The 21,883-nt window shown below is 42.4% G+C and overlaps 1 protein-coding gene across 3 annotated transcripts; it reads right to left on the bottom strand.

The window, feature by feature from the left end:
• Window positions 1–4,108: 4,108 nt before the first annotated feature.
• On the bottom strand, window positions 4,109–16,059 carry LOC139416161 (transcription factor p65-like). Of its 3 annotated transcripts, none has more exons than XR_011635066.1 (12): window positions 15,903–16,059; window positions 14,295–14,330; window positions 13,835–13,971; window positions 13,006–13,151; window positions 12,496–12,587; window positions 11,898–12,029; window positions 10,632–10,736; window positions 10,027–10,242; window positions 9,825–9,902; window positions 9,658–9,735; window positions 8,238–9,455; window positions 4,109–6,761 (listed from the first exon to the last, which is right to left on the bottom strand). XR_011635066.1 is itself a non-coding variant. In XM_071164507.1 (11 exons), exons 1-11 carry the CDS (start codon window positions 15,907–15,909, stop codon window positions 8,638–8,640), a joined length of 1,845 nt encoding a protein of 614 aa, XP_071020608.1. In that variant the 5' UTR covers window positions 15,910–16,055; the 3' UTR covers window positions 4,109–8,637. The 3 variants fall into 3 exon arrangements, 1 of the variants encoding a protein (XP_071020608.1); XR_011635067.1 differs by having other exon boundaries at window positions 4,109–6,779; window positions 8,193–9,455; window positions 15,903–16,055; XM_071164507.1 differs by having other exon boundaries at window positions 4,109–9,455; window positions 15,903–16,055.
• Window positions 16,060–21,883: the final 5,824 nt, after the last annotated feature.

Below are 21,883 nucleotides of genomic sequence, written 5' to 3'. Positions count from 1 at the left end.
TCACAAATGCTCTCCATCCAACCTCACTGAGCTCGAGCTGTTTTGCAAGGAGGAATGGGAAAAAAATTCAGTCTCTCGATGTGCAAAACTGATAGACATACCCCAAGCGACTTACAGCTGTAATCGCAGCAAAAGGTGGCGCTACAAAGTATTAACTTAAGGGGGCTGAATAATTTTGCATGCCCAATTTTTCAGTTTTTGATTTGTTAAAAAAGTTTGAAATATCCAATAAATGTCATTCCACTTCATGATTGTGTCCCACTTGTTGTTGATTCTTCACAAAAAAATACAGTTTTATATCTTTATGTTTGAAGCCTGAAATGTGGCAAAAGGTCGCAAAGTTCAAGGGGGCCGAATACTTTCGCAAGGCACTGTATGTAGTTGGTTGTACACGTATGCTATATATAGAACATATATTGGTACTTTTTTAAAGAGAGGTAAAGGGTAAAAGCCACCAGTGTGCACATTTCCTACAGTGTGCGCTTGGATCATCCAGCGCGCAAAATGGCCAGAGGGGAGCACCAAAAACCAAGTTTAGTAGCAGGAGCTGACCCTCTCAAGTCTCTACTCAGGAGGTCAGTTCTCAACTCCAAGATGAATAAAATGTTTCAATCCAGAAGGAATAAAAACTAGCCTGTCTGTAAGATGTCCAGTAATTTCAATAAATTACAATTTAAGTGCTTGTTTTATGGACAGTTGGACACATGCCATGAGTTAGGCCACGTGAAAAATAAACTCGAAATGGGTAAATGTTTACTGGTTGCTCAGGAGGAAAAGGGGAAGTCAGATCTGTGGCATTTGACTTAGTTGTGGACTACTTGAGATCAAGAAAACGGAGGGTATAGGAGCAAGCATTATGTGTGCCAAACAGTTGCTATTAGATTACATTATTATTATTATATTCTGACCATTTGGAACAGTGTACATGTAAATAACACTAAATAAATAAGTGTGAAAAAATATATATACACTACAGTTCAAAAGTTTGGGGTCACTTAGAAATGTCCTTGTTTTTGAAAGAAAGACAATTTTTTGTCCATTAAAATAACATAAAATTTATAAAAAATACAGTGTAGACATTGTTAATGTTGTAAATGACTATTGTAGCTCGAAACGGCTTATTTTTTATGGAATAATGGCAATGCAAATAGTCATTTGATTAGCTGTTCAGGAGTCTTATGACTTGGGGGTAGAAGCTATTTAGGAGTCTCTTGGACCCAGACTTGGCACTCCGGTACCGCTTGCCGTGCGGTAGCAGAGAGAACAGCCTATGACTAGGGTGGCTGGAGTCTTTGGCAATTTTTAGGGCCTTCCTCTGACACCGCCTGGTATAGAGGTCCTGGATGGCAGGAAGCTTGGCTCCAGTGATGTCCTGGGCCGTACGCACTACCCTCTGTAGTGCCTTGCGGTCGGAGGCAGAGCAGTTGCCATACCAGGCAGTGATGCAACCCTTCAGGATGCTCTCGATGGTGCAGCTATAAAACCTTTTGAGGATCTGATGACCCAAGCTAAATCTTTTCAGTTTCCTGAGGGGGAGGTTTTGTCATACCCTCTTCACGACTGTCTTGGTGTGCTTGGACCATGTTGGTTTGTTGGTGATGTGAATGCCAAGGAACTTGAAGCTCTCAACCTGCTCCACTACAGCCCTGTGGATGAGAATGGGGGCGTGCTCGGTCCTCCTTTTCCTGTAGTTCACAATCATCTCCTTTGTCTTGATCACGTTGAGGGATGGGTTGCTGTCCTTGCACCACACACCTCCTCCCTATAGTCTCGTCGTTGATAAGGCCTACCACTGTTGTGTCATCAGCAAACTTAATGATGGTGTTGGAGTCGTGCCTGGCTGTGCAGTCATGAGTAAACAGGGAGTATAGGAGGGGGCTGAGCATGCACCCTTGAGGGGCCCCTATGTTGAGGATCAGCGTGGAGGATATGTTGTTACCTACCCTTACCACCTGGTGGTGGCCCATCAGGAAGTCCAGGATCCAATTGCAGAGGGAGGTGATTAGTCCCAGGGTCCTTAGCTTAGTGATGCACTATGGTGTTGAACACTGAGCTGTAGTCAATGAATATCATTCTTGAATATCATTCTGTGTTCCTTTTGTCCAGGTGTGAAAGGGCAGTGTGGAGTGCAATAGAGATTGCATCATCTGTGGATCTGTTGGTGCGGTATGGAAATTGGAGTGGGTCTAGGGTTTCTGGGATAATGGTGTTGATGTGAGCCATGACCAGCCTTTCAAAGCATTTCATGGCTACAGACATGAGTGCTACGGGTCGGTAGTCATTTAGGCAGGTTAACTTAGTGTTCTTGGGCACAGGGACTATGGTGGATTGCTTAAAACATGTTGGTATTACAGACTCGGACTGGGAGAGGTTGAAAATGTCAGTGAAGACACTTGCCAGTTGGTCAGCGCATGCTCGCAGTACAGGTCCTGGTATTCCGTCTGGCCCTGTGGCCTTGTGAATGTTGACCTGTTTAAAGATTTTACTCACATCGGATGCGGAGAGCGTGATCACTGTCTTCCGGAACAGCTGATACTCTCATGCATGTTTCAGTGTTATTTGCCTCGAAGCAAGCATAGAAGTAGTTTAGCTCGTCTGGTAGGCACGTGTCACTGTGCAGCTCTCGGCTGTGCTTCCCTTTGTAGTCTGTAATGGTTTGCAAGCCCTGCCACACACGACGAGCGTCAGAGCCGGTGTAGTACAATTCGATCTCAGTCCTGTATTGACGCTTTGCCTGTTTGATGGTTCGTCAGAATACATAGCGGGATTTCTTATAAGCTTCAGGGTTAGAGTCTCACTCCTTGAAATCGGCAACTCTAGCCTTTAGCTCAGTGCGGATGTTGCCTGTAATCCATGGCTTCTGGTAGTGGTATGCATGTATGGTCACTGTGAGGACGACATCATTGATGCACTTATTGGTGAAGCCAATGACTGATGTGATGTACTCCTCAATGCCATCGGAGGAATCCCAGAACATATTCCAGTCTGTGCTAGCAAAACAGTCTTGTGGTTTAGCATCTGCTTCATCTGACCACTTTTTTATTGATCGAGTCACTGGTTCTTCGAGCTTTAATTTTTGCTTGTAAGCAGGAATCAGGAGGATAGAATTATGGTCAGATTTACCAAATGGAGGGCGAGAGAGAGCTTTGTATGCATCTCTGTGTGTGGAGTAAAGGTGGTCCAGAGTTTTTCCCCCTCTGATTGCACATTTAACCTGCTGATAGAAATTTGGTAAAACTGATTTAAGTTTCCCTGCATTAAAGTCCCCAGCCACCAGGAGCAACACCTCTGGGTGTGCGTTTTCCTCTTTGCTTAAGGCGGAACACAGCTCATTGAGTGCGGTCTTAGTGCCAGCATCAGTCGGAGGCGGTATTGTAGACAGCTACGAAAAATACAGATGAAAACTCTCTAGGTAGATAGTGTGGTCTGCAGTTTATCATGAGATAATCTACGTCAGGCGAGCACAACCTTGAGACTTCCTTAGATATCATGCACTAGTTGTTATATACAAAAATACAGTCTGCCGCCCCTCGTCTTACCAGATGCCGCTGTACTGTCTTGCTACATCATCACCTTGATGATGCTTCTACACCTGCATTGCTTGCTGTTTGGGGTTTTAGTCTGGGTTTCTGTACAGCCCTTTGAAAATATCAGCTGATGTAAGAAGGGCTATATAAATAGATTTGATTACCTTCCCTTTATTTAGCCCTCAGTAGCCTCAGTCATCAGGCAGTATTTGTTTGTTTTGATTCATGTTCTGTATGCTTATGTTTATCTGCATTTATCATTATTAAAGTCACCTTCTGCACCTACATCCTGACTCCCGGCCTATACGTGAAAATGTCTTTCCTTTTTTAATGTTTGGTGTCAACATATTTTGCACTCAGTTAATTACAACAATTGCCAAATAGCTTAAAATAAGTGTATCATCAAGGCAAACGGTGGCTACTTTGAAATCTCAATTTTTTTTTTTATATTCTGATTTGTTTAAACAATATTTTGGTTACTACATGATTCCATATCTGTTATTTCATGCTTTTGATGTCTCCACTACTATTCTACAATGTAGAAAATAGTTGTCAAAAATAAAGTAAAACCCTGGAATGGGTAATTGTGTCCAAACTTTTGACTGGTACAAAATATGACATTTTTCATTAAAGCAGCACTGAATAAGTACAAGGTTATGGTTTAAACGTGCTAATTGATCATGTAAAATAAACAGCCACTGATGTTCATATACCATACAGCAAAATGTAATAATGAAAACTGCACTGAGAATAAGCATAATTGACATAGTGATGGACAGAAATATATTGAGATACTGACTCAAAACTATTAACATGATATGGAAAGAGTTTTTTTTTTAAACTGATATATTAATAATGCATCTAATACATTCTAACATATTGTACATTTATAAACAGCAATATCCTTCCTGTTCCAAAGATGTATTGAACATTTTAACCTAAAATGACAAGTTATACTTGCAGATGTTGACATGGTAAAGCTGTACATAACGTTAAGATATCCCGTCATCAAGGTGAGTACAAGGTGAGTAGGTCACGTACACAGAGTATACAAAACATTAAGAACACTGGCTCTTTCCATGACATAAGACAAATCAGGTGAAAGCTATGATCCACTTCAAAATCAGTGTAGATGAAGGGTAGGAGACAGGGTAAAGAAGGATGTTAAAGCCTTGAGACATGGATTGTGTATGTGTGCCATTCGGAGGGTGAATGGGCAAGACAAAATGTAAGCGCCTTTGAATGTGGTATGGTGCCAGGCACACCGTTTTTTTGTCGTCAAGAAATGCCATGCTGCAGGTTTTTCCACGCTCAACACTTTCCAGTGTGTATCAAGAATGGTCCACCACCCAAAGGACATCCAGCCAACTTGACACGACTGTGGGAAGCATTGGAATCAACATGGGCCAGCATCCCTGTGGAACGCTTGACACCTTGTGGAGTCCATGCCCTGACGAATTGAGGCTGTTTCCGAGGGTAAAAGGGGGGGGGGGGTGCAACTCAATATTAGGAAGGTGTTCCTAATGTTTTGTATACTCCGTGTATATCATCACCTAAGGCTTATGTACATCGAAATTGCAATCTTGCTTTATGGTGATATTCCACTACTTTAGTAGACCCACTCAACTCTAAGTGGGGAAAATGCTAAACCCTCCCTACTCCCCGTAATAGAATAGTGGTCACATTTTGTGATCAATTGATTGGTTGGCAGGTTCAACTCCTGGTCTGTTGGCTCAGGAATTTTTCCTCACCTCGAATATTTAGCCAATACCCACAGGGCACAAACTGGTTGAATCAACATTTCAACCACAGGATTATGTCATCAAATTTCAACATATACAAACCTTGTATAAAATGTTGAAGTTAAAACAATGTCAGATCTTTAACATATAAGTAAAAACAACAGGCTGGGCAGCACCTCCTAAAAGAGAATTGATCCATCAACGTTACCCTTTGGTCTCCCAGCCAGGGTTTTAACCAAGCCCAGCCCTGATTAGCTATGTTTGACACTGACTATTACCAATGTGCTGTTCGTGAGAATGATTGTTGAGAGATCTCTGCTTTAAAACTAAATAGATTCACTGTTGCTATACGTCATTCCAAAGAGTAGGTTTAACAGAGCAAATTAAATGTGACCCTACTTTATCGCTTTTATCATCAATGATGCTATTTAGGCCTGTATAGCATCTGCAAAGTCATCAACAGCCATGGTTGGAATTCAACACATAATTCAACAGAAAATAGACCATACAAAAGGCCTAGGCTTTCAAGCTCTGGTTTGATTTCAAATGTAATGATATTTAGAGGACGAATAGGACAAAATCAAATTAAACTTTTAATGTTTGATTTGATTTCGTCCTATTCTCTAACTGAATGATTGAAGTGGAGTCATTTAGAAACCCTGAAGCTCGTTTGGGACCAGAAGGAAATACCACTGCCTTTGGAGATAAGAAACAAGCCAGGGCTTATACACAACCCAGTGGGGGTGTATCTTTAGGGGTGACAAAAAGGGACGATTCAGCTCATCCTCGGGCGTTGCAATTGCCCACATACTGGCAGATACAAAAATGGGCTACTTCCCTGTAGCTCTCCCTTCTATTCCCTCTGTTAATTGTGTACAGGCAGGGTTCTGCAGCTGTCCTAATAAGCATGTCCACAATCCACATAGGGAAGAGAGCAGAGAGCACCACTTTCGGACTCTTCTATTTGCCAGCCTTCAAATGACTATCCTTTGAAGCCCTTTAGAATAGCACAAAGGTAGAAAGGGAAGTTGGGTTGGAAGGGAGCTGGGCCAGTTGCATAAATCTTAAGTGTTTCCCGTAAGGGTTTACCTTATGGACTAATTTCCCCTTACCTAAGGAAATTGTTTAAGGGCGTTGCATAGAGCCCCTCAAATATTTCCTTAGGTTAGGGCATAGGGGTTTTAGGGTAGTTTGAAGGCACGTATGGCAGAAGGAATATCTGGTTACCATGGAGACGGCCTGTCTCACTGACTGAACATCTCCTCAAAGAGATCACTTTCATTTTGTGAGATGGCAAAATAGAACTTCGACAATCAAGACAGGATAACCAAATTGCTTCAGATAATAAACCACTTCCTTGTAGTTACTTTTTTCTCAACTCGTTTATATTATTTTCTTGTGCGTCAAGCTAGCTTACAGAGTACAGTGGGACAAAAAAGTATTTAGTCAGCCACCAATTGTGCAAGTTCTCCCACTTAAAAAGATGAGAGGCCTGTAAGGTACACTTCAACTATGACAGACAAAATGAGAAAAAAAATCCAGGAAATCACATTGTAGGATTTTTAATGAATTTATTTGCAAATTATGGTGGAAAATAAGTATTTGGTCACCTACAAACAAGCAATATTTCTGGCTCTAACAGACCTGTAACTTCTTCTTTAAGAGGCTCCTCTGTCCTCCACTCGTTACCTGTATTAATGGCACCTGTTTGAACTTGTTTTCAGTATAAAAGACACCTGTCAACTACCTCAAACAGTCACACTCCAAACTCCACTATGGCCAAGACCAAAGAGATGTCAAAGGACACCAGAAACAAAATTGTAGACCTGCACCAGGCTGGGAAGACTGAATCTGCAATAGGTAAGCAGCTTGGTTTGAAGAAATCAACTGTGGGAGCAATTATTAGGAAATGGAAGACATACAAGACCACTGATAATCTCCCTCGATCTGGGGCTCCACGCAAGATCTCACCCAGCGGGGTCAAAATGATCACAAGAACGGTGAGCAAAAATCCCAGAACCACACAGGGGGACCTAGTGAATGACCAGTAGAGAGCTGGGACCAAAGTAACAAAGCCTACCATCAGTAACACCCTACGCCGCCAGGGACTCAAATCCTGCAGTGCCAGACGTGTCCCCCTGCTTAAGCCAGTACATGTCCAGGCCCGTCTGAAGTTTGCTAGAGAGCATTTGGATGATCCAGAAGAAGATTGGGAGAATGTCATATGGTCAGATGAAACCCAAATATAACTTTTTGGTAAAAACTCAACTCGTCGTGTTTGGAGGACAAAGAATGCTGAGTTGCACCCAAAGAACACCATACCTACTGTGAAGCATGGGGGTGGAAACATGCTTTGGGGCTGTTTTTCTGCAAAGGGACCAGGACGTCAGATCCGTGTAAAGGAAAGAATGAATGGGGCCATGTATCGTGAGATTTTGAGTGAAAACCTCCTTCCATCAGCAAGGGCATTGAAGATGAAACGTGGCTGGGTCTTTCAGCATGACAATGATCCCAAACACACCGCCCGGGCAACGAAGGAGTGGCTTCGTAAGAAGCATTTAAAGGTCCTGGAGTGGCCTAGCCAGTCTCCAGATCTCAACCCCATAGAAAATCTTTGGAGGGAGTTGAAAGTCCGTGTTGCTCAGCAACAGCCCCAAAACATCACTGCTCTAGAGGAGATCTGCATGGAGAAATGGGCCAAAATACCAGCAACAGTGTGTGAAAACCTTGTGAAGACTTACAGAAAACGTTTGACCTCTTGTCATTGCCAACAAAGGGTATATAACAAAATATTGAGATAAACTTTTGTTATTGACCAAATACTTATTTTCCACCATAATTTGCAAATAAATTCATTAAAAATCCTACAATGTGATTTTCTGGATTTTTCTTTCTCATTTTGTCTGTCATAGTTGAAGTGTACCTATGACGAAAATTACAGGCCTCTCATCTTTTTAAGTGGGAGAACTTGCACAATTGGTGGCTGACTAAATACTTTTTTACCCTACTGTAGCTGTAGCTAACTAGCTGTGTAGCCATGGATCGTGCACCTTCCATTGTTTAGCTAAGTAGCTAGCTGGTTGACGTTTTCCTTTTGGAACCAGAGCAGATGAAATCAACATTCACCTCTATACATGCTGTTTCCATTGACAACCATACATAATGAGGCAGTTAAGGGACCTCGTGGACACCCTTAACTTTTGTACTTAATTTAAACGGGCACACATCTTGTGCAACTGACTTAAAGTTACAGGAAAATACAAGAGGGAAATTAACTTAAGTTGTTTTATGCAACCGGGCCCAGATAAAAGTAGTCTACCAGGGGGATTATGTCAGTAAACATGTCAGTCAAATCACACGGTTGTCTCTTAGGTCTGATGTCCGGGCACAAAACTGTATTGGTTGCCACTGTTCAGGATGGACATGAGACGGTCTTCGTCCATGGAGCTTAAGACGTCCAGGTCGTCAAGGGCGGCCGGCTGGCTGGCGTTGCTGGGGGAACTGTCCATCATGCCCTCGTTGTGGAGCAGGCTGACAATGCTGTTGGGGTAGTTCATCCAAGTGCTGCCGCCACATCCGGTGTGGTGGTTGGCTGGGTCTGCTTGGTTCTGGGCCGCGTTGTTGTTGGCCACAGTGTTGGTGGAGGGTAAGTGGCAGGGTGCCTGAGGGGCTGACGCCTCACTGCTCTTTGGCCCTTCTCCAGCCAGACAACTCTGGCCCAGCATAGCCTGGAATTCTTCAATGTTTATACTATCTAGAGTCCCTGGCGCTTGTGCCTCAGAAAAGCTGGGGAATTCAGGTAGCTCCTCATCCACCTTGAACTGGGAGCCTTGGACCCCGAAGGTAGAGGTGGGCTCTGGTGTAGGGGCTGCACTCACCGGCTCCTGGGGACAAGCAAAGTTGTGGAAAGCGAATCCGTTGAAGTCCAACAGGTTTACGGTGGGAAAGGCCTGGGAGGAGGCGGCTGTGGCTGCAGAGGCCTGGGGGTTGGTGGTGAAGCTGGCCACGGGGGTGGCTTTGGGCTGGGAGTCCAGAGTCAGGCTGTTGAGGAACTTCCAGGTCTCGGCTGTGGTGGAGGAGGCTTCTGATTTGGGCTGGGTTTGAAACAACTTGCCTGGCTGGGGGCCGTTGTAGTAGGGCTGGGGCTTCACAGAGAAGGCACTAGGGGGCACCACTGGGTTCATCACTGCAAGAGAAACACAGTCAATGCCACAGTCCCTTACCCAATTCTGTATCCTGCCAAATGTACAAATAAACGTAGGGTCCCTTAACAGTAGTATCTATGTTAACTTTTAATAACATATAGAATGTTACATATAGAACAACACCCTTTACCGTATTAACGCACCCATTAATAATAAACAGTTAAATAAATAGTATGGTTTTACCAGGCTGGCTAGCTGCTGGCTTGGCGGTGACTGTTCTCCTGGCAATGTTGAACGGCCTCGTCTCTGCTGGCATGGTCCCTGGAATTCAAACATACACCATCACACATTAAAACCATCAGAGGACACAGCTGTCTAGTTCAGCGACATGGATCATTTTAGACACTTACCCGACATCAGGGACCCCAGCTTCAGATTCTGTAACATTCCCTCTGTCCGTTTTCGCTTCTCCATTAGTCTATATTCATCTGTACAGTGAAAGATTCTAGAGTTAGCCTGGGTAAAAATGTTTTGCATGACAACCACACAGGCTACAGGAGTTATGCCATAGAAAACAAAGTGAATCGCCATCGCAACGGAAAGGGAAGTGACCTGGGTCGGAGGGCAGGAACTGGAAGTCCATTGGCTCGCTGACCTCACGATCCGAGGGCCTGCGGAGCTGCATCTTCACTCGGATTGGCTCGGTCAGGTTGGTGTCGCAGTAGGGCGGGGTGCAGAACACAATGGCCACCTGCCTGTGTACGTCCGCCTGGGAGAAGGTGCCCTTCCCCTCCCACGAGCCCTGGAAGAACCGCACCTCGATGTCCTCTGTGGAGGGGAGAAAGAATGGGGTGGGAGAGGGGATGGGAAGGAGGAGGGGTGGGACAGTGAGATGTGAGAGACCGGCTTCGAATCAATTCTCCCAGCCAGTCTAACTGACTTGGTAACATTCTGTAACAACATTCTTTCATTGGCCCCCTTTTTATGTCATACATGAAGGAGATAGAACCAATGAACTAGGTTAAGTTTGACCAATTAAACAAGTGGTTACCAGTGGGCTTATATACACAATACTTTCAAATCTGTGTCTGGCAAAGAGGAACTACAACAACAAAAAAGGCATACATGAACAAAGCCGTTGGCGTAAAATTAAAGAAACTAAAAGGCTCAACTCATTAATGCCAACAAAAATAGAAGCGTGTGCGTGTGACAGAAACCTTTTTGCACTTTGTCACAAAGTAAGAAGATCTCATCCCCCCCTATGCAGCTTCCAGAGTTTCTGTTCACTCGACAGATCTTCAGTTCTGCTGTGTTGGGTGCTCCTGTGAGACAGAAACGATAGAGATGGAGTGTGAAGGGGCTTCATAAATGAGTGAAACTGACACTGAGTCAACTGTGAAACATATGTTTTGGCCCTATTTAACTGTTGGAAGTTCTTTGGAAATATGTTGTTGAGTTCTTAGGGGAATGATGTCCCGCTCTCATGCTCTGTGGTTATAACCCAAATGTCCACATTTATTTTCAAGAAATGTAATTTGAGCAGTTTCAACAGCTGTGAAGAAGGGGGGGGGGGGGGGACACTCTCAAAAGCTGGTTTGAACCGAACGTTGTACTGTGCAGGCTTTGGGTTTTAATGTACAACAACATTTGTATATTAGTAAGATCACCTGCCAAAATTGTGGGGTGTGTATGATTGTGTGTGTGTGTGTGTGTCAGAGAGGATGTGTGTGAGAGTGGGAGTAAGTGAGAGAGGGTGTGGGAGGAAGGGAAGAGCACGTAGGCCTATGTGTGTAAAGTTACCTGAACAGTAGATGGTTAGTGTTTTCATAACATTGTCAGACAAGTTTAAAAGCTCTTTGTATCCATAAAGCCAGGTCTTTTTTTCCCTATAGTCACACCCATTTAGAATGCCTGAAGCTTTAACAGTACTTAAAAGGTGTGTGTAAGAAAAGAAAAGTGTGTGTGCAAGTGTTAAACAACAAGGGCATTGATGAGAGGGAGCAGGCCGACTTAAAACATTGGGAGCATCAATAGCTGAATGTTCCAGTGACTTCTGTGTTGTTAATGGGGAAAATGTTCAAACGTTCTGATGTAGATCCTTCTGTGTTTCTGACACTTACAAGCAATGCATCGTTTGCCTGCTATTTAATGCACTGATGATCAAATAGAAGAAAAAAAAAAAAAACTTATTTAGCACCAAATTTGAGCAAATTCAAAAACTGTGATCCATCGCAATTTACTCATGCCATTAACTCACTTATTTGAAACGTTTGACAGCCCAAATGTGAATATATATGTACGCAATTTGTTTTGCGTTTACCGTGATTCTTGTATTTATTCTTTCGATTTTTTTCTCCTCTTTTTGTGTGATTTTGCTCTCTCTGGGTTACTGCTTGTATGTACACAATAAAACAGAAACACCCAGGACAGAACAGTGAGTCAGTGTGTACTTGGTGAGCGTTTGGTGTGTGTAGCAGACTCACTGTTGTCGTAGATGGGCTGGGACACCACGGGCTCCAGAGGGCAGAGTTCCCCGGTAGGCAGAGTGATCGAGGCCTGGAAACACAGCCTCACTGCATTTAGGTCAAACTCCTCCCACATGTTCGCCTCAGGAACTGCAGACAAAACAGCACATCAGACACAAAGCAAATTGGTGTGGCATCGGAATTAGGATAGGATACAGTCTGTATCAGATAGCCAGTAAGTCACAGTCAACAGAGGAAAAATAAATTCCTACTCACATGATATTATTGGAATTAACCAAGGTAAACAAACATGAAAATTAGATTGGAGGAGTGAATTATATAACTGGTATAATGTTATGACAGTGGATTGTCACGTACGGTGTGTGTGTTTTTGGTTTACCTATCCTTATGGGGACCAGAAGTACTCACAAGGACAGTAAAATAAGGACAATTCGGACAAGTGGGGACATTTTGCCAGTCCCCACAAGGAAAAAGGCTATTTTAAGCGTAGGGGTCAGGAGTTAGGGAAAATATAATTTTGAAAGGGAATCAATTGTTCGGTCCCCACAAGGATAGTAAAACAAATGTGTGTGTGTGTGTGTGTGTACACACTCACTGTTGAAGGGGTTGTTTTGGGTCTGTAGCCTACAGGAAACTGCCTCGGCCACATCCTTTTTCTTCACACACTGAATGCCCAGGTTCTGAAAACTGAGAGCAGACAGTAAGACAAGGAGTCAGAGTGAACGTGTGTGAAAGTGAGATACTGTAGATATCGACACACAAGAGGGTGCTTATTCAACCATCCTCTGCTTCTGGCCTTTACAAATCAAGACTATGTGAAACAACTTATCCTGAATGGTTATATAAATCATTAACTGGTACCCTTTTGTCATCCAAGTATATGTCCTCTATCAAGATGTTGGCAGGTACACTCTGCACAAAACAAACATTATGTTTCTTTGTATTTCATCACACCCCCACCCACTAACAAATCTGCCCACACACACACAAACACACACGCCTACACAGGTACACACATATCCACACCTGTCTAGTAATTTTCACAGACCTGCCCTCACACCCACCCTCAAGCCCCGAACACACACACAGGGACCCTCCGTCTAACCTGTGTACTCGTCTCTCCTGCAGGTCTGCCTCATAGTAACCATGTTTGCAGTCTTTCCCCACCAGTTCGTGGGGGTGGGGCTTGTGAGGTGGGTTCTTGGTCACCAAGGAGACGCGGACACGCAGGGGGCCATTGTAGTTGTGCACCTGCATGGGACCAGCCAGGTTAGCAGGATGAGTATCATCACTCACCTTAGAATCTCCACCACTTCCTTATCACCTTCAAATCTCTATAAATCAAGTGTCGTAAAGCATAATGTAGTACTGATTAGACTGCTATACCATGGTTATAACTAGACAAAACGTTTGTATAACAAACCTTACTTTGATTAATAGTTGAGCCATCGACTATCTCAGAATATATGGTGACTTAGCTACAATTATTAAAGGGATACATCGAGATTTTGGCAATGATACCCTTCACCTACTTCCTAGAGTCAGATGAACTTGGGGATAGCATTTGTATGTCTCAGCGTACAGTTTGAAGGAAGTTGCTAGCTAGTGCTAGCACAATTGCTACCTAGCGCTAGCGCAATGACTGGAAGTCTATGGGTATCCACTACCCATAGACTTCGTCATTGCACTAACACTAGTTAGCATTGGCTCAAGAAATCGACCTCTAACTTCCTTCATACTGGATACAGAGACATACAAATGGTACCCACGAGTTAATCTGAACTGGTGAAGTAGATAAAGGGGCTCATTGCCAAAATTCCGAAGTATCCCTTTAAGGTCTTGGAATGAATTCATTAAGCTACAGAGTAAACAATGGCATGGAATCATTAGAAAATGACAGGTTGATTATCTGTGTGATTAAAGGGCGCCCTCACCTTAATGGCGGGGTGTGTCTTGGTGGTGTCATTGCTCTTCTCTCCCGGGGTGCTTCCAGCAGAGCGCCCCTCACACTTGTACCTGAACCTCATGCCCCTCTGCTTGGGCTGTTCAATGATCTCAATGAAGGGATTACCTGCACACACAGAGAGAGAGAGACAGATATTATATATATAGATAGAGAGAGAGAGAGAGAGGGAGGGGAGGGGGGGGGGGGGGGGGGGAGCCCAAAGTAATGAAGGTCCTAGTGCACCTCTAAACTATCACAATGTAATGTACCTAAAGCAGTGTTGAGCTTTCGCAACAGCTGTGATTCATCATGTTTGTATGTGTTTTAAAGCAAAGCTGAAGATCCAAGTCAATACATTCATGAGGGAGAAGCCAAAAAGTTGACTCACTGATTGTCACCCATCAACATGAACAGGAAACAGTTACACAGAGTGATAGAAATCTCCTTACCTTGGTTCAAAGGGGGCTGTTCCCATCCATAAATTCCTAAGGAGATGGGAGGAATTGACAAACATTTACTATAAGAAAGAAATCAGTAAGAAAGGATGATCAATCAAAATCCACAACCTATAATTTCCCTCAACTACTCTCTGATAAGTAAAGGCCCACAAGAACTGGTGCCATTGAAGATCACAACAGTTCAGCACAGATCTGCGATAGAGATTAATCTCCTCCATATGCAGAAGGGTGTTAAACTAACAGTAGAAGTCAATAGGTTTGCATTGAAAACACTGGAGGTTGATCTTAAACACAATAGCAGACAAAGCATAATCGCTCATAATGTTTGACCTGCCAGGATTGCCCTGAAAGTGTACGGCAAATGAATAAAGAAACGTATTTAGACAGGGACAATAAAAGGTCTCAGATTACATTGCTCCTATTGTGTCTGTGAGCAGTCGGTGTCCAATTTAACACATCTTCACTAAAAAGGCACTGCCCTGGTTCATGGAAAAAGACTGTCCTGGTTCATAGAAAAAGACTGTCCTGGTTCATGGAAAAAGACTGTCCTGGTTCATGGAAAAAGACTGTCATGGTTCATGGAAAAAGACTGTCATGGTTCATGGAAAAAGACTGTCATGGTTCATGGAAAAAGACTCATGGTTCATGGAAAAAGACTGTCCTGGTTCATAGAAAAAGACTGTCCTGGTTCATAGAAAAAGACTGTCCTGGTTCATAGAAAAAGACTGTCCTGGTTCATAGAAAAAGACTGTCCTAGTTCATAGAAAAAGACTGTCCTTGTTCATATTAAAAGACTGTCCTGGTTCATAGAAAAAGACTGTCCTAGTTCATATTAAAAGACTGTCCTGGTTCATAGAAAAAGACTGGAAACTTGATTTGTGGCGCTTGTTCATAGCCCCACCCACCACTGTTTCATGGATGACTTTTCTTTGAAATGGCCACTCTCTAAGAGAAAGGGATGCCTTCCATGTTTGTTGATTGTCGACCTTCAAGTCTACAACGTAACTTTTCGTAATGTCATATTGTTGCGTGGCTTTATTAACAAGCTATTAACCTATATATATGTACAAGCACAACACATTGATGACGTAGGATCATTTCATAACGTTACATTGCAAACGTTAACCCACAGCTAGCATACGTTCATCATTTATTTTACGACGTAATCTCGGGTACAACGGCGTCCCCTTATCAATTAAGTGTCAAAAGTGTATATCTTTTCATAGGCCTTCGAGTTAAATATTACCTTGCGGCTTAAGTCAAAAATCTTGGAGAATCACATAGGCGCTTGACTACCGTTCTACTCTAATGTTTGGTAATTGGTTGAACCATAATAAGCATCCATAATGAACATAGGCTATGATATGTTCTACTTGATATGATGTGCAATTCTAGAGCTATAGCCTAATAGACGTAGGCCTATCTACTTCCTAGTACAGTGCTGGCAAGTCAGCGCCAATTATCTCCATTATTTTGTATTGACGTAGTACAAAACCAATAGTATGCGGGCTTCACCCTTGTGCGCAAAACAAATTGCTAAATTTCCCACGACACTCCAACATGCATTTACCTTGCGGATCAGTTTGTAAACAAACTTACCATCCATTTCCAACGTCGGCCACCGTGATTAATCGAATAGCCTTTTCCCTATAGGTTGTTTGTCCCTTAAACACCGTGTCACCTTCTCTTGACAGCTTGTTCTTTCGCCACCCCCAACTTCGAGACTCCAATGCAACTTACCACCTCCCCCTCAAATGGTGCGGAAATACCCAAATGACGTGGGCCTGTGTTAAAGGGGCAATCTGTAGTTGCTACATCCATTTTTGGATTTCTAATTCATTCATCGATTCTTGAAAATATAACTTAGAAATTGCCTCATGAGCTTAGTTCAACTCTCCAAACCCCATCGTAACCCCAAAAATAAGCTTGTTTTCCTTGTAAACACAGTCTACTTAAACACTATAGCCACAAAACATGGATAAACAAAATGTTGATATCATGGATGGTCAGTTGCATCCATCGCTCTGTCTATGAATTTGAAAATGCTCTAATTTCTTCAGCCCCATCCCCCCAGCTTTCTACCGTAACAGAGGAAGGGAAAAGCTTTCATTTGTTTTACTGCTTATTGCTGCTTTAAAACTATATAGTACAATGGCAAACAAGTAGCCTACACAAATAATCATATTCCGTTTTTTTTATTATACATGAAATCTTGAATGAATCCAATTAACCGAAAAGTACCCAATTGTCATACTTGACAAACATATAAAATGTGAAAGTCACTCAGTAAAATACTGCTTGAGTAAAAGTCTAAAAGTATTTGATTTTAAATATACTTAAATATCAAAAGTAAATAGAATTGCTAAAATATACTTAAGTATCGAAAGTAAAAGAACAAATATTAAAAAATTCCTTATATTAAGCAAACCAGACAGCACAATTTCTTTCTTTTTTAATGTATGGACAGCCAGAGGCACACTCTAACACTCAGACATAATTTATAAACAAAGCATTTGTGTTTAGTGATTCCTCCAGATCAGAGTCAGCAGGGATGACCAGGGATGTTCTAATGATAAGTGTATGAATTGGACCATTTTCTGTCCTGCTAAGCATTTAAAATGTAACGAGTACTTTTGGGTGTCAGGGAAAATGTATGGAGTAAAAATAACATTCTTTTCTTTAGAGATGTAGTGAAGTAAAAGTTGTCAAAAATATAAATAGTTAACAGGTGTGCCTTGTTAAAAGTTTATTTGTGGAATTTCTTTCCTTCTTAATGTGTTTGAGCCAATCAGTTGTGTTGTGACAAGGTAGGGGTGGTGTACAGAAGATAGCCCTTTTTGGTAAAAGATCAAGTCCATATTATGGCAAGAACAGCTCAAATAAGAAAAAAGAAACGACAGTCCATCATTACTCATGAAGGTCAGTCCATCCGGAAAATATCAAGAACTTTCAAAGTTTCTGCAAGTGTAGTCACAAAAACCATCAAGCACTATAATGAAACTGTCTCTCATGAAGACCGCCACAGGAAAGACTGAGTCACCTCTGTTGCAGATGATAAGTTCAATAGAGTTAACTGCACATCAGAAATTGCAACCCAAATTAATGCTTCACAGAGTTCAAGTAACAGACACATCTTTAACATCAACTGTTCAGAGGAGACTCTGAATCAGGCCTTCATGGACATCAATAAGAAGAGAAGAAGAGACTTGCTTGGGCAAACAAACACGAGCGCTGAACATTAGACTGGAGGAAATCTGTCCTTTGGTCTGATGAGTCCAAATTTGAGATTTTTGGTTCTAACCGCCGCGTCTTTGTGAGACGCAGAGTAGGTGAACGGATGATCTCCGCATGTGTGGTTCCCACCGGGAAACATGGAGGCCATACCATCTGATTTGTGCTTAGTGGGAATATCATTTGTTTTTAAACAGGACAATGACCCAACACAGCTCCAGTCTGTGTAAGGGCTATTTGACCAAGAAGGAGAGTGATGGAGTCCTGTATCAGATGACCTGGCCTCCACAATCAAACAACCTCAACCCAATTGAGATGGTTTGGGATGAGTTGGAGCGGAGAATGAAGGAAAAGCAGCCATCAACTGCTCAGCATATGTGGGAACTCCTCCAAGACTGTTGGAAAAACAGTCCAGGCGAAGCTGGTTGAGAGAATGCCGAGAGTGTGCAAAGCTGTCATCAAGGCAAAGGGTGACTACTTTGAAGAATCTCAAATATATTTCGATTTGTTTAACAGCTTTTTTGGTTACTCTATGAATCCATATGTGTTATTTCATAGTTTGGATGTTTTCACTATTATTCTACAATATAGAAAGTAGTAAAAATAAAGAAAAACCCTTGAAAGAGTAGGTGTGACTGGTAGCTTTTGACTGGTACTGTATATGCACCGAATCTATTTACAGAAGATATAGGCCTACTGAGAATTGATATGTACAGCAGTAGATATATAGGAGTAAGCTATGTCATGAATCCAGTGGGCCCTATATTAATAAATACGCAGTGTGCATATACAGTGTAATTAAAACATTTCCTATTTTGTTGCATTACAACCTGTAATTTAAATTGATTTTTATTTGGATTTCATGTAATGGACATACACAAAATAGTCCAAATTGGTGAAGTGAAATTTAAAAAAGTACTTATTTAAAAAAATCCTAAAAATAAAAAAACTGAAAAGTGGTGTGTGCATATGTATTCACCCCCTTTGCTATGAAGCCCCTAAAAAAGATCTGGTTCAACCAATTACCTTCAGAAGTCACATAATTAGTTTAATAAAGTCCACCTGTGTGCAATCTAAGAGTCACATGATCTGTCACATGATCTCAGTATGTATACACCTGTTCTGAAAGGCCCCAGAGTCTGTAACAATACTGAGCAAGGGGCGCCACCAAATGTCACCATGAAGACCAAGGAGCTCTCCAAACAGGTCAGGGACAAAGTTGTGGAGAAGTACAGATCAGGGTTGGGTTATAATAAAATATCTGAAACTTTGAACATCCCTCGGAGCACCATTAAATCCATTATTAAAAAATGGAAAGAATATGGCACCACAACAAACCTGCCAAGAGAGGGCCTGCACACCAAAACCCACTGACCAGGCAAGGAGGGTATTAATCAAGGCAACAAAGAGACCAAAGATAACCCTGAAGGAGCTGCAAAGCTCCACAGTGGAGATTGGAGTATCTGTCCATAGGACCACTAAGCCGTACACTCCACAGAGCTGGGCTTTACAGAAGAGTGGCCAGAAATAAGAAAAAAAATAAGCAAACCCGTTTGGTGTTCGCCAAAAGGCATGTGGAACGAATTGCCAAAATTGCTGAAGTTGGAGACATATCTCCCTCACTAATTTTAAGCATCAGCTATCTGAGCAGCTTACCGATCGCTGCAGCTGTACATAGCCCATCTGTAAATAGACCATCTGTCAATAGTCCATCCAACTACCTACCTCATCCTCATATTGTTTTTATTTACTTTTTTGCTCTTTTGCACACCAGTATTTCTACTTGCACATCATCATCTGCACATAAATCACTCCAGTGTTAATTTGCTAAATTGTAATTACTTTGCTACTATGGCCTATTTATTGCCTTACCTCATTACTCCATTTGCACACACTGTATATAGATTTTTCTATAGTGTTGTTGACTGTACTTTTGTTTATCCCATGTGTAACTTTGTGTTGTTGTTTTTTGTCGCACTGCTTTGCTTTATCTTGGCCAGGTCGCAGTTGTAAATGAGAACTTGTTCTCAACTGGCCTACCTGGTTAAATAAATGTGGGAAAAAAAATAAAAGTGTTTTTCATCTGCAGGAACTGGGAAACTGATCAGAATTGAAGGAATGATGGATGGCACTAAAATCAGGGAAATTCTTAAGGGCAACCTGTTTCAGTCTTCCAGAGATTTGAGACTGGGACAGAGGTTTATCTTCCAGCAGGACAATGACCCTAAGCATACTGCTAAAGCAACACTTGAGTGGTTTAAGGGGAAACATTTAAATGTTTTGGAATGGCCTAGTCAAAGCCCAGACCTCAATCCAATTGAGAATCTGTGGTATGACTTGAAGATTGCTGTACTGCAGCGGAACCCATCCAACTTGAAGGAGCTGTAGCAGTTTTGCCTTGAAGAATGAGCTAAAATCTCAGTGGCTCGATGTGCCAAGCTTATAGAGACATACCCCAAAAGACTTGCAGCTGTAATTACTGCAAAAGGCGGCTCTATAAAGTATTGGCTTTGGGGGGGTGAATAGTTATGCATGCTCAGGTTTTCCGTTTTTTTGTCTTATTTCTTGTTTGTTTCACAATAAAAAATATTTAGCATCTTCAATGTGGTAAGCATGCTGTGTAAATAATACAACCCCCCCCCCAAAAAATACATTTTAATTCCAGGTTGTGAAGCAACAAAATAGGAAAAACGTCAAGGGGGTGAATACTTTCGCAAGCCACTGTATGTATGTGAATGGTGTGTATAGATAATATGGACAGTAGCATGTGTGAATAGAAAAAGTGTGTACAGCAGTAGTTACATAGGATGGGCCACAACTAAAATGCAGTATATGCATATGGAAACATTATTCAAGTGACCAGTGTTCCATGAGTCTTTATGTACAGTGCATTTGTAAACTATTCAGACCCCTTTCATTTTCCTTTCATTTTTCCACATTTTGTTACATTACAGCCTTATTCTAAAATGTATTAAGTCATTTTCTTCCCCCCAGATATGTTCTATCTGGTTCAAGTCCGGGCTCTGGCTCTGAATGTCCTCTGGCAAGGACATTCAGAGACTTGTCCCGAAGCCAATCCTGCGTTGTCTTGGCTGTGTGTTTAGGGTCGTTGTCCTGTTGGAAGGTGAACCTTTGCCTCAGTCTGAGGTTCTGAGCGCTTTAGAGCAGGTTTTCATCAAGGATCTCTGTACTTTGCTCCGTTTATCTTTCCCTCAATCCTGACTAGTCTTCCAGTCCCTGCCACTGAACAACATCCCCACAGCATGATGCTGCCACCACCATGTTTCACCGTAGGGATGGTGGCAGGTTTCCTCCAGACGTGACGCTTGGCATTCAGGCTAGAGAGTTCAATCTTGGTTTCATCAGACTAGAGAATCTTGTTTATCATGATCTGAGAGTCCTTTAGGTGCCTTTTGGCAAACTATAAGTGGGCTGTCATGTGCCTTTTACTGAGGAGTGGCTTCTGTTTGGCCACTGTACCATAAAGGCCTGATTGGTGGAGTGCTGCAGAGATAGTTGTCCTTCTGAAAGTTTCACCTCCACAGAGGATCTCTGGAGCTCTTTCAGAGTGACCATCGGGTTCTTGGTCAACTCCCTGACCAAGGCCCTTCTACCCCGATTGCTCTGTTTGGGCGGGCGGCCAGCTATAAACTTCTTCCATTTAAGAATGATGAAGGCCACTGTGTTCTTGGGGACCTTCAATGATGCAGAAATGTTTTGGTACCCTAACCCAGATCTGTGCCTCGACACAATCTTGTCTCGGGGCTCTACAGACAATTCCTTTGACCTCATGGCTTGGTTTTTGCTCTGACTGGCACTGTCAACTGTAGGACCGTATATAAACAGGTGTGGGTCTTTTCAAATCATGTCCAATCAATGGAATTTTCCACAGGTGGACTCCAATTAAGTTGTAGAAACATCTCAAGGATGATCAATGGAAACAGGATGCGCCTGAGCTCAATTTTGAGTCTCATAGCAAAGGGTCTGAATACTTATGTAAATAAGGTATTTCTGTTTTTCATTATGGGGTATGGTATGTAGATTGATGAGTACTATTTTTTATTTAATCCATTTTAGAATAAGGCTGTAACGTAACAAAATGTGGGAAAAGGGAAGGGGTCTGAATACTTCCCGAATGCATTCTCAAAGGTGCAGGGTAGAGTACCAAGTGGTAATCGGCTAGTGACAGTGTCTGAAGTTCAGGACAGGCCGGAGGTTAGCTGGTGATGACTGTTTGACAGTCTGATTGCCTGGAGATTGAAGCTGTTTATCAGACTCCAGGTCCCAGCTTTGATGGACCTGTACCGTCTCCTCCTTCTGGATGTTAGCGGGGTGAATATTCCGTGGCT

The sequence above is a fragment of the Oncorhynchus clarkii genome, chromosome 9 (assembly GCF_045791955.1).
Source record: "Oncorhynchus clarkii lewisi isolate Uvic-CL-2024 chromosome 9, UVic_Ocla_1.0, whole genome shotgun sequence".
NCBI classification, from domain to species: Eukaryota; Metazoa; Chordata; class Actinopteri; order Salmoniformes; family Salmonidae; genus Oncorhynchus; species Oncorhynchus clarkii.
The sequence above is the reverse complement of the archived record's forward strand: the minus strand, read 5'-3'. Positions and strand labels throughout refer to the sequence as shown.

Coding starts and splice junctions, on each gene's coding strand:
- LOC139416161 (XM_071164507.1), bottom strand. Junction 13,152..13,834: donor AGACACACCCCGCCATTAAG/GTGAGGGCGCCC, acceptor GGTCCCATGCAG/GTGCACAACTACAATGGCCC. Junction 10,737..11,897: donor CCAGCCCATCTACGACAACA/GTGAGTCTGCTA, acceptor TCTGTCTCACAG/GAGCACCCAACACAGCAGAA.